Here is a 13643-nt window from a genome sequence, read left to right as displayed (position 1 = left end):
GCCACATCCATAAAACGTTGATCATTTTGACTTGGTTGGTTGAAACCCGACAGTGGCTTCAAGATTCTACACCATAAAAAGCAGATTGCAGTGGCCACCTGCTCGAAAACTTTGACCACTTTTCGCGTTAATCGTAACCGTGCACGGTCCGTTGGTTCGTAACGCGGTCTCGCTTTATTTACACCTTCTGGCAGCTTTCCAATCGCGAAAAGCAGCACACACACACCTATTTACCGGACCAATCAAACGGTTCGACCAACGCACCAACCACAAAACGATGCTCGTAAACAACCACCATGCTACCGATCTGACCGGTTTGTGCAACACGATCCATTTCGCTGCCAATCTCAGGCTGCCAATGAGCCATTCGGTGAGGCAGCAGTGCAAAACAAAAAATCGCTATCTCGGCATGACATAATCGATCGTGGAAGCACGAAGCCCAGGCACACCAGGTGCCAAAATCTACCCACCGACCGACCGGCTAGCTAGGGTATGGCCCATGATATAGAGCACATTTTCTTTTCTTTCCGCTTCGTCCGCACCGCACCACAAGCAAGGTGATGCAATTTTACGCAATTCACAGTGTACTGCATCATGAAGGAAACATCACTTCATTACGTGCTCGGCGGTACGCTTGCTACTGATCGCTGCACAACAAAACCCCGGGAGCCCGGAGCAACAGCGAAATTGCTTCTTGTCACGAAAATTTTCCCTCACCCTCCCTGTGTTTCCTGTGTGTTTCGGAAAATGTGTCTAAAAACATCAGCAATCTTTTTGGCACTCGCAACGATGCGAACAACTTCATTAGTGCGGCAAAATGCACTCTTCGCAACCCTCCCGTGCAAACCCCCTCTTTTCACCCCGCAGGCCTTCAAAACTCACCCGCAGGTTAACGATCTTACCAAGGTCACATCACCCTTTTGCCAGCAATCGAGAACCACCAAGGCATGTCGCCCATCGATGCTTCAAAGCCGGGTTCAAGACGGATTTCATCATTATCGTAATGGTACATCATTGGAAAGAGGAAAACGACACACACCCATCACACCTTCGCCGAGCCAGATCATCAACAACATGCATGCAATATTGGATCCTACCCATATGCACTGGCCCGGCAGGGCGAGAGTTGTGTGAACCGAGGTGAAGAGATCCAACAGCGATAGTGATGGGAACACCTTTTGGCCTCGCCGTAAGCATCACGATGAAAGGCGAACTGCTTTGATCACGTACAGACGATCTAATAAAACTGCCACAGTTCCTTCGCTTCGCTTTATTATCTACACCGGCACGCCGGATGGACAATTTTTCGAGACCATGGCCCGACGCTGCAAGTGACAGCGTGCTTTGGGGAAGGGTTTATTTGGCCAGTGGCCCGTGAACTTTATGTCTCGAAAACGAACCAAAAAACATCTTATCTTACGTTACACCCGACGTCAGTTTCACTTAATAGCTGGCTATCTCTAACTCAAATTACTAGCCACTGCAAAGTCCGTGTCCAGCGTAGGGTCAGGTTCGGGATACAAAACAAGTCACGTCGTTGCGTGTTGCATTACCGAATGAATGTCTTTGTAGTTTGAATACCGTACTAAATACATATTCGTCTTCCGTTATCAAGATCAAGATCCTTTTACTCTCACGGTCATTAGAGAATTTTCCCGTACGAGTGGTGAAATATGGCATCTTTCTACCTTTCACGAGTTTTTGACAGATGGAAATGATTCAAGACTTTCAGACGTGACAGATGTTTTAGTAGAGAAAGCTGTCTGCAGAATCAATTTCAATTTAAACAACATCCAAAAAATAACTGGTAGTTGACCCAGTAAAAAAGATACAAATTGTAAAAAGAATTCCACAGATGCCTAGAAACATTTCAGTCAAAGAGAAAACTATAAATAAATGACTCTAACTTTATTCTATTAACTCAAACTTTTTACCAGCAAAAGCCATTAATTTTATGTTAAAAAGGAGTCTGAAAGAAATGCAATAAGGAGAATTGATATTCCAAATGGTAATTTTTCAAGATATCTCCGAAAAGGCTTAAAGAGATTTGCAACTTATCTGTAATTACTAACGTATTATTCATCCACTGTTAACGAAGAACGATAATAAGGCGAAGAGTTGAGCTCAATTCGATAACAAGTTAAAAGGAAGATAAAAATGCATAGCCTTGTTTGTAGACGATCAATGTTGTGTCTGTCATCTTGTGAGGACGCTGTTTAATCAAGATATTCCAACATCTCAAACATGACAACAAGCTACACACTGCACATAACGTTCGATGCATTTTCTGTGGCGCCACTATCACTGGCCACTTCAATCGATACCGAGTACTAAAAACTAAGTGCAAATTGGTTCAACGCTGATTACTTTTGCCAATAAAACGATTCCCATGAACGCCAACCATGTGCCGGAACAAGGCCGGCTAAGGACACTGTTCCAATCATCCGGCATCACTGCACACTAAAGTGCCCCCTAAACAGTCGGATGCTATGGAAATTTTAACCGCCGGCGAACTGGCCGTAAAACACTCTTGGATGATCTTGCACCAACTTAACAGCTTCTCAGCCGAACGAACCGTTGGGCACGTATGGTTGCTGGGAAAACTTTAATTTCCGTTCGACTCCGATCTGCGAAAGCCATTGTTGAAACGACCTACTTGGAAAGGTCGACTTTTCTATGATTTAATATCCACCCACGACCGAACACGGTGACTTAAGGCATTGAATGTTGAACTACACGCCGCCCAGGCGACCGTCGCACCAGCCCCAAAGGTTGGCAAGATTAAGGCCCACGGGCTGAAAAGGCCCTTGCTTGATGGGTGTTTATTTTTTCCCTACCTTCGACATCCTTCAAAAGGTCGAAGGGTTTTCTCGAGAACGAACTCCGCCTATCAACCATGCACCAGACGTCACCGGGAAATGGAAAGATGAATATAAAAAGGCGGCCACGATGGGCGACTTCTGTGTTTGCTGCTCGGGTCGACATCACCACCGCCGTCAGCTCGATTGCTATTTTCGATTTGCTTCGGCTTTTGGCGCTCACCCGCCAAGTGATACGTTGTTTACTATTTACTCGCTCCCGTTTGTAGAATCAACACGGGACGTATAAAGGCCGAAACACCTTCCCTGCGCTCCGCAACCGCTCGTCGTCATTGGCAACATAGCTCCATACGCCATGATGGCACGCTTGTGTTTCCACTCTCGAGTGGAATCGCACTACCGATAGAGCTGTGCACGTGTTTTCCTTGGAAAACTGTCGAAACTCTTAAGCCTTCGTGCTGGTACACAAACACGCCCGGAATATAATCCATCCTCCTGTACTCCCTCTACCCCCCACCCCACCCCCCTCTCCCCCTCCTCAGCCCTTCATCCATCAGCTCAAACCAGATACTTTCACAGCTAATAATCTTAATCATTCCCGAGGGCGATTTATTTAGGCGCATTTGCCATAAAAACACTCACACCACCGGCACGGCACATGAAGTGGAAGCCGCGCTTATGAACCCACTCCCGCTGCGGGAAGTGAGTGAGTGGTGCATATTAAGCGTTAAATAAAATAATCAATAAAACCCATTCGTCTCCCGGGGAATGCTGCTACCGTCAAAGCAGATCACGGATGACACGCACCTCTTATCTGTAAATGCAAATTGCTGCCTGATCTAATACACGCTGTAAATGGGAAATCAGCAACAGCTAGAAAAAAAAACGGAACACAGCCAGCTTAATGGGATCCGGTGATAATAATGGGGTCGGGTTGATTTTCCCCATCCGCAACCGAAGATCGTCTCGTAATGCAGAATCGGATTTTCAATATCAATTAATTAAAAGCACAGATAATTTCGTGCCAATAGACGTGAATGATTATGCCGGCAGTGATGATGATGGCGAAGGGCCGCTGGCGCGGTAATCACCCATCAGAACCTTTGTAAAATTGCTCCCATGCTCCCTCTCCTTTTGTCTTTTGTGTTTGCACAGGCACTGGCGGAACCATTACAAGCTCGAACACATCCAATTTTCGATTGCTTTTTCTTCACGCTTCAACCATTAAAATCTCGACCGATTTGCGCTCAGGGGCTTATCAAATATTTGCCATTCGATAAAACCCGTTAAATGAAGCTCAGTGGAAGGTTCTGGAGAAAAACCCAACATAAAAAAAAAAAAGAGTCCTTCATCGAAACCCTTCTACGCCATTCGAACCATTTGTCGATGAGATCGAGGAACAATATATGTGCGAATATCGAACCACGTTCCAGCGTTCCAGTGTGTGTGTGTGCAAATGGTAGTCTACCCCGTTGACAAGCAACGATACCATGAGTTCTGGTCGGCCTCAGGAGACAAATTACCCTGAACCACAAACGAACCTTCGTGCGAATATCATTTTCGACCGGCAAAGATCCAAACAGAGGTTTATCACGAGAGCCATCAGTACAATTACTTGCATGGGACAGGAAGGTGCAGAGGGGCACCAGTGCGGCAGTGGGCATTTTAATGGATGAAGGAAGCCTCGGCTGTGGGTTATCGTACGCGGTGGTTAAGTTATCGTCCGGAAAATGGCCACCAGCTTTAGCACGCTAAGCTCCGGGCCGGTTATGGCGAGAGGTTCATCGCCGTCCAACTTTGGGGACATTCATATTCATTTTCAACGGTGGTACGACGGTGGTCCGGAAACACGGAACCGGAAACAAGGGGGTGAAAAGGGTCGGTGGTTTCGGAATTCACACCTGAATCAATGTCCTCTAACTTAGGCTTTACACCTGCGTGCGTTCGGTGTCGTACCATGTGCTGGAACGTGTTAATGAAAACGATTTCGAGTCGTGAATAGATAATACGTTGGTAAACAATTTGTTGGTCAGTTTGGAACTATTTCGCATTGCGGACATTATCTCTTAGAATGAAGCGGTTCTAGATGATGAGAATACATTGTGCAAATTGTTCAATTTCAACTCCATCACTCTTTCCCAATTTGAACCTGTCACGCTTCTTTTGTCGCTGGGACTGGTTAGGTCTTCCGGTGTCATTTGAATGACATGTCCAGCTGAACAGAAATTAGCTAGCCATCGGAGCATCTTCATGAAGAAGATCTAGTTCTTACTCTAGCGAATAAAAGATTATTGTATAAAAACGTTGGGAGTTGGAATAGAGTGAATACCACTCTTAAGGCTTTAACACAGCTACCAGAAGTCTTGCGACCATCTCAAAAACAAAGTTATAGTCTTTGCTGACTTTAGACCAAACATATGTTAAGATTTAGACTACTTCAAAAGGGCGGTCACTTACGTATACTTCAACTATGCTATACTGTTATATAACCAATAAGGCTCAAATTATCAAAAAATTTTCGAATTTGGAACGACTTACAGAAGAAGATCCTCGAAAATTTTCCTTCCAAGATTAGGATTTACCCCTATTGAGTCTCTTGATATTCCAAAATAGTTCATAAAATACAGATCTAAAATAAGATAAGATTCTTCTTTATCGGCACAACCCACCTCAAGGTTTGCCATTCATTGACTTTATTTATCCGTAGCTGGATAATCAGTCCTGGGTAAGGTGGATTGGTCCGGATGGGATTTTGGACCGCTCCTCTCGTGTTAAGACCAGCACCGCTACCAATATACCACCGGGCCACCTCAATATAAGAATTAGAGATGATAAGAATAGTGCTTCTACTACCTATCGTCTTCAGAATATGTCTCATGTGAGAATCTGATCAGCAGTCAATTTCCAGCTTTAGAATAGTCTCTAATAACCGCTTATACATGTAAGAAATAATGATTTTTCAATTTGCTATATGTGATAAATTAAATCAAGGTCTCAAGATTGATTAGCTACCCCATGCCATAGTTTATAGTTCGATGCATTATTACACCGCCATGCTATCTCTAAAATAATATAATCATTTCCTTCTCTTCTCTTTTACAGAAAAACTGTACCAAAAACATTCAACAAAGACAACCTATCAAAAAGGGGTGTAAGCTGGTGCGGAAAAAGTCACATTAAGTTGGGCCACGATCGCATGCGCTGAGTGTGACAGACGGCCGCGACGACGCGATACGTCGTGGCCAACAACAAAAACAGCTCCTACCATGGGTGCACTTCTACAAAACTTTAGCAATAGCACTGCTCATGCAGTCGATAAGTACGGCCCCGTCACACCGTCAACACGCGAACTCGGCATGGTAATTGCGAAGGACGGACCACCGATCCCGGCAGTATCCCTGGCTGGCCTAACCACAACGCTGGGGCTGGACGGGACGGCCGAAGTAATGGTCAGCCTCGGTGGGAACGGGTCCGGCCAATCCGGGCAAGACCTCGGCGACATGGTCGACGGTTGTCCCAAGCCGGACGACATGCTCTACCCCAGCATCTTTGGCATCGATCTGGCCGTACCACAGTGGGAAGCCATCGGTACGGCACTCATCCTCACGCTCATCATCATCATCACCATCGTCGGTAACATACTCGTGATACTGAGCGTGTTCACGTACAAACCGCTCCGAATCGTGCAGAACTTTTTCATCGTGTCGCTGGCCGTGGCCGATCTGACTGTCGCCATCCTGGTGTTGCCGCTCAACGTCGCCTACTCGATCCTGGGCCGCTGGGAGTTCGGTATTCATGTGTGCAAGATGTGGCTCACCTCGGACGTGCTGTGCTGTACGGCCTCGATCCTGAACCTTTGCGCTATTGCACTGGACCGATATTGGGCCATTACCGATCCAATCAACTACGCCCAGAAGCGGACACTCGAGCGGGTTCTGGCGCTGATTGCGGGCGTGTGGGTGCTATCGTTGGTGATCAGCTCGCCGCCATTGATCGGCTGGAACGACTGGCCCGAGGAGTTCTCGAGCGAGTTCCCGTGTCAATTAACGAGCAATCAGGGCTACGTCATCTACTCGTCGCTCGGTTCGTTCTTCATCCCACTCGTCATCATGACGATCGTCTACATCGAAATCTACATCGCTACCCGGCGACGGTTACGCGAGCGTGCACAAGCCTCCAAGATTAACACGCTCGCAACGCGCAGCATCGGCATGGTGGCCGGTAATGGTGAGAAGGAACTCACCACCACCCATCAACACCAGCAACAGCTCCACCACCAGCACCATCCGGATGCGCAACACCACGGGCAGGAGAATACGGTCCAGCACGACCAAGATTCGATCAGCAGTGAAACGAACAACCACAACGAACTCACCGACACCGGCAGCGGTGGTGCGCTGGCGGGGAAAAAGCCGGACGCCAAAAAGAAGGGCCTCAGCGCGTACTTCGGCCGGGCGCTGGTCGGTGGCGGTGCCAACCGGAAGAAGCACCACCGGAAACCGGACGGTGGTCGGACGGAGGACTGCCAACAGCACCGACTGGCGGCAGCGCTGCATCAGCGCGAGGAAGACTCGGTGACGGACAATCCGGACAACTCCGGTTCGGGCGAAAGTGGCAAAGCGCCGCTGGACGCATCGCACCCGGCCATTGTGTCCACATCCGGCAACTGTGATATTCCGCCGGTCGAACCGACGGAAACTGCCCGCAACGGGGCCGGCCACCGGGAGGTCGGTTTCCACGAGTCAACGACCGAGCTGGTGGCGAGTGGGACGGCGGGCAATGCGGCACCGGCCACCACCCGCATCGGGGGCCGGCTGAAACAATCGTTCCGCAAGCCGGGCGGCATTAATCAGTTTATCGAGGAGAAGCAGAAGATTTCACTGTCGAAGGAACGGCGGGCCGCACGTACGCTCGGCATCATCATGGGCGTGTTCGTCGTGTGCTGGTTGCCGTTCTTCCTCATGTACGTCATCCTGCCGTTCTGTCCCAGCTGCTGCCCGACGAATAAGTTAATTAATTTCATCACCTGGCTCGGCTATATCAACTCCGCGCTCAACCCGATTATTTATACCATATTCAATCTAGACTATCGGCGCGCATTCAAGCGACTGCTCGGCATTAAACAGTGAGTGCGCGATGACACAGTGCCTCACTGTTGCTACCGGGGAGGGCGAGAAGGGGGAAGTCATTTCCGGGAAATCAGTTCATCTTCGGCGAACGTGTCCACTTTACGCTTCGGTGTGCAATGTGTATACACAACACAGCGATAGGAAAATACGCCGATAAAGCGTTATAAAAGCAAAACGATCGAACCATTATGCACACGCCGTACCGAAAACCTCGGACCACCGGAACCGATAGGGAACTCGCTCATCAAGCAGCCACTAAGTGGAACTGCTCGAAAGCTTTTATGCCGAGAGGAACTATTAACCGTTCTCATCTATCGCCGAGTGTCCTTTTTTACTTCTTGCCTGCCCTGCCAACCCCTTTTTGTGCCAAAGCCGAGAGGACTCCGACCGATACGGTCGGACGGTAGGAGCACACGGCCACCCACTCTCGTGCTATTGATTTTTATCTTTTTATACGCTTCCGCCGCTTTTTTGCTAATTAATCCACGAAACTCTGGTTTTGCAAGTACGCTGGGTTGGGTAGTTGCTTTCTATTTGTTTTTTTTTTTTCGTTCACCCGAAACCCTCTTCAACATCATTTATTTTATTCCCCTTCTGTGCGCTTTAAGTAGCGCGATAGGGAGAGGCAAAAACGCCCGTACCGCTTTGGACAGATAACCCGAAACAAATAATACGCAGAAATAGAGAGAGGAAGAGAAAGCGAGGAAAAAAAACAAGCATTAGTCCATCTTTTGTCTTAAAGCTCGTCGGCATTCCGTCATATTTCATTCAACTCGAGCTCGAGCTCGCACGGGACACCAGGCGCCTCCATTTGCCTTCCAACTGCCGTCGTGCTTTGTTTTTTACTCGCTCGTTTCACTTTATTACGTTCAGGCTCCATTTCACGTGTCTTTTGTGGGTTGTTTATCTGTTTTTTCTTCTTCACGTATTGTCTTCGTACCACTCTCTTACAAGGTGGGGAATTTGCCACAACTGTCCCATTCGCACTGGTGGAAAATAGAAAGTTATACCGGCAAAGCTGGGTGACTTCCGCAACCCGGAAGCTATCTTGTTATTCAACCGGCTGGGCACAATTGCACTAGCACTTCACGTTTCCACCGTGGACAATGGCGGGCAAAAGGACTCACAATTCATGCCCATTCAACCCGCGCAGCTCTTATCTTTGATCGTTGCCATCCATTTTGTGTGTGTGGAAGTGCCCTTTACGGAGACCGTACTCCCTCCTCCGGGGTGGACACCACTTGTGGTTGTGCTGACGAAACGAACGAGTGGCCCTATTTTCTGCCCACTTTCCGTTCGCTGCTCTCTTCCCGATCTCACCAAACACCACCGGGAAATTTTTCCACCGGATTTTCCCGTTCATCTCTTCGGAAGCAAAAACCACGAACCGGAAATGGAGCAGTCAGTGAATCGGTGCTTTAAAACTGCTGCCGCTGTCGGTTTTTGCCGGTGCTTTCTTTTGAGTGATGGTTTCACTGCGAGATCTTCCACTTCGTCCACTAACAACCAACCACACTGCTGTTGTCCCGCTGTTCAACCCCTCGACGGTGTAATCAAACCAATCTTGGCGACAATAAATCCCTCCTTACTGTGTCCCACACTACACATCACCCAACGATCCGGTTGTTGTTGGCAAACGGTTCTCATCCGGTTTTTTTTTTGCCAGGACAGCTGCCGCTGCTTCAAACCTTCCGTCCGCAACCGTTGATGAACGAAAACAATAACAAGCCACTTTGTTCCCGTCACACCAGTGCCAGGACAGTGCACACCCTGCACATCGCGCCGTGTCCATCGCCGGCACGGCATTCGTTTGCCACAAGATGGCCCGGAGGTGGTTCATTCTTCATCGTCGTCACGGTCGCCAAGGCGCGCTCGCGAACTCAACCGACACACACAAGCGGTTGAAGAAAAGAAAAACAGTTTCGAAAACAAGCCCCAAGCGGCCGCATACCGCAATATGTATTTTCCAGCCGCTTTCAACAATAAGGAGCTGCAGAGAAAAAGCTTTTCCATCCTGTATCCGCCCTTTGGATAGGGAAAGACAACCGGCGACCGGGAAATCATTTTGTATCCCGGAGTTGTACTACTCGCCAACATTCCTAAGACGGTTGGAAACAAAGTGGAAGATGGGGCAGGGGAAGTGGGGGTTGAGTTTCCCTCCTGCCCAATCCTGCCTCATCATCTCGGGAATATGTTTTCACGCGGGACAGTGAAGCGGGACACATTGGGATGGTAATCAGAACAATGCAAAGACTTTTGCGCATCAGTAAATAACATCCTTACATTACTCGCGCGAGCTACTGCAACGCAAAGAAAATGGAAAATACGAAAAACTTTTTCCCCATACATCCGCGGCCCGTCACACAAAGTGCGCCAAATGCCTTTCTCTAAAGTCTTTTTCACAACAAAACACTTCCTGACAGCGGACGTACGGGAGCGGAGATTAACCGAGCGCCCTCTAGTGAGTTGGTGGTGGTTGGAAAGGCAAATTATAATCTTTTATGACACACACATGTGGAACGCAGGGCTAAGCGGCACACCTCATCCACCCACTCATCACACGCTCGCACAGATTGTCTGATGTGAGATACTTAAAATGGTTGTCTCCTTCCTTCCGGAATACCGAACGACGACAAAGAAATGTTTTCAAATATGCTTTTCCACATAATGTCTCGAAGATGCTTATTGCTCGTAATGTCCCCCGGGACGCCTGTAGGCTTGTTTTAGTGCCGGAGATTAACATTTCGTTTCGGGAGTGCGAGTGTGTTTTTTTGTGTGTGTGGCGTGGTAATAATAATGCCAAAGGTGCTGTCTCCTTTCAGGAATATGACATTAATTACAATCTTCTTTTATTTTACTTTTTTGATAGCTTTTCTTATTATGCCCACATAAAGCTACAACTTTCTTTTCTGTATAAAAGTAAGAAACAGACCAACAAAAAGGGCGTAATGTATTAAAATTTAATTAATAAAACAGACAACCATTGCACAAAAGGCCCCACAACCAACGAAAAAAGAAAATGCATCATCATAAAAAAAAACGTTCCCAACTCCAGAAGAAGCTTGCATTCATCGCTTCTTGGTATAACTTTCCATTCGACAAGACAAACTTCTGCTAACGCTACGCCCGTGGATGACGGCCTTGCGGCCTTGGGTTGTTTAGTCTATTTGCATTCCAATCATTTCCCTCTACCAGCAAGCCTGCGAGACAATAATATCCCATCGACCCTGACCAAACTATGATTATTATGATTATCATCTGCTCTCTCGCTACGGTGACTTCTTGCTGCACACAGCTGTGCTGCTTTCCACGCTTAAAGCCACATCCCTGCCTGACCAGGAAGTCGAAAAGCTTGCAGCTGGGGCAGGTAGGAGCAAGCTCCGGACAAACGAGATCGCCCTTCCGTGTTTGGTTTGATTTGAAAGTTTCTCACACAGCCTCCTGCCGGGTAATCCTTTGTTTATACTGCTGCCTTCATCAAGCAGGCAATACGTCCTCTCGGCCCACGATGTAGAAACAGCAAAAAAAAGGCCAAAGCAGTCGTAGCAGAAGGAAATCGTAAGAACGACCTAAACTTTTGCACCGAACTTTCACCTTTCGCAGGACGGCGAGTGAATGCAGTTGAAACGCTGAGAATAAAACAAAATGGAAGAGATAAAGCTCTTCCTCCGATGAACTGATTTCCCTCAAATGAGACAAGAAAAAAACCCACTACAAATCGCTTCGTACTTCCCCCTGTGTAGCTGCTGCTGCAATAGTCGTGATATGGGTGTTACTGGGAAAGGCGAGAAAAGGGTAAAACCCAAACCGAATATCGGAAACCGTCTCTCGGTCAAGTCCACACCACGAAACTCCCGAACTAAAAAGTTAAGCGACCAAAAACACAAACAAGAAACACTCCATCGAACCATTACGAACGGGGGGTTGTGGTTGTGAAGTGAATTCGCAAACTTCTCGATATGTGCGCCCAACACCTCCAGCAGCTTCTTTTTTCGAGCCCAAAGAGAACCCGCTGGACAATGGGAAGGGGGGAGGGGGTGGGGAGGGATGGCCAACACTGTCCACATATCGACACAGCGCCATCTGTTAGTGTAGAGCTTTTCCCGAAGGGAAGTGGCAACGTGTTTCTTTTTGTACAGAATAACAGGGCGGAAAGACAGCCCCGTGTGCGCTCTACCCGCGCCGCGCTGCATTGACTTGTAGATTCCTTTAGCACGCGTGTGGGGGTGGTGCGGTGTCCATGGGTGGTGCGGACATGGAGAGGAGTGGTGTGAAACTCTAACGATAGTTTTCGTCCATCTTCCCTCCTGTAAAGTTTCACATTTCGACAAAAGTGGATTCGTGTCAAGAGTTCTCTAAAATAAAACACACACACACATTGCAACACATTTCCAAACGGTTTCCAAAGACGAAAAAAAAGAGACAAGAACAGAAATAAAGGGAACCGTGAATAAAAGCTATTTTTCCCCCAAAAAAGCTCCTCCCGTGTAAACGTGTGTATAGTATATGATAGTGTTTTAAATTACTGCTGCCGTTAGTGGGAAGTTCCGGGGATGCATCTCGGTTAGAGGGGGGCGATTACGATATGTTTGTGTGTGTGTGAAGACGGCAGTGGAGAAAAATAGGAATTTCATAACGTACCTGTTGGAAGCTTGTTTTATGCAATGTAATGTATTTCTTTTCTTTTTAAGTTCATTTCATCTAGTGACCCTTCTTCTAACGAGATGTGAAGGAAAAGAACGAAAACATATAAACACACACACACAGTCACAGACAAATGCGTCCTCATATCGTTCGCGCGGGACTGGTTCATTAACTAGACTCCAGCGCTTGTATGTATATTTTGTACATGTGCAAACAAAAAACAAAACAAAGTTCGGGCAAAAAGGGTCCAGAAAGTGGTAGACAAGGGGGGGTAGAGAAAGAGGGAGGAAGGGAGGGAGAGAAAAACAAGCGAAGGTGTAGGGTAAAATAGTAAACGAGCAAATAAACAAAAAACAAAACTGTTTCATCGTGGATGAAATTGAAAATGTAGCTAGTAGTAGCCGCACGGGCAGCTGCAGTGCAAAACATGGTGTAATGGTTGCAACCAAGTCAAGTGATCATCAGGTTGGGGGCTTAGTGTGTGTTTTTTCATTTCATTTTATTTCTTCGTTCCCACCCTAGGGGGTGGGAAGAAGAACCATGTTCCTGGTTCCAGCTACACTGCAATGCGACGACGCGTACCAGGTGTGTCGAGTTTGTAATTGTAAGCACTGTTGGAAGAAAGAACATGCGAATAATCAAGCGATAGACGTAGACAAGGTCTCATCGGAAACCTGAAGCCATTCGGAGATTATTCTAAGCCGTGACGAGCAACTTGCGCCAAAACTAGCTAACCGTGCTTATCGTTGTACCGTAGAACGGAAGATATGTATAAGCGGGGTGGATTAGTAGGAACACATTGATTAAACTTAAATCAAATACTCTCCATTCAAACCATTGTACATACTGTTGAGATAAAATAGAACGCTCTAAAGCTTCAAATACTAATCCAAAACTGGAACAAAACCAGCAAATGGACGGGTGGGAGGGGATAGGAATGTTGGTTTAAGCTCGTTTAATGGTGTCCTTCCCACAAACAGGTTTTATCCCCTCTCTTAAGCGAAGCGAACGCTCCATCGCTCTCGAACTCTAAATGTGTATCTAGCAAATC

At 47.3% G+C, this 13643-nt stretch overlaps 1 protein-coding gene across 1 annotated transcript; it reads left to right on the top strand.

Annotated features, from left to right (window-relative positions):
* The first annotated feature begins 6085 nt into the window (after positions 1–6085).
* On the top strand, positions 6086–7948 carry LOC128310273 (tyramine receptor 1). The gene has a single exon (XM_053046875.1). The coding sequence runs from the start codon at positions 6086–6088 to the stop codon at positions 7946–7948; it is 1863 nt and encodes a 620-aa protein (XP_052902835.1).
* Positions 7949–13643: the final 5695 nt, after the last annotated feature.

The sequence above is a fragment of the Anopheles moucheti genome, chromosome 2 (assembly GCF_943734755.1).
Source record: "Anopheles moucheti chromosome 2, idAnoMoucSN_F20_07, whole genome shotgun sequence".
NCBI lineage: Eukaryota > Metazoa > Arthropoda > Insecta > Diptera > Culicidae > Anopheles > Anopheles moucheti.
The sequence above is the reverse complement of the archived record's forward strand: the minus strand, read 5'-3'. Positions and strand labels throughout refer to the sequence as shown.

Coding starts and splice junctions, on each gene's coding strand:
- LOC128310273 (XM_053046875.1), top strand. CDS start 6,086: ATGGGTGCACTTCTACAAAACTTTAGCAATAGCACTGCTCATGCAGTC.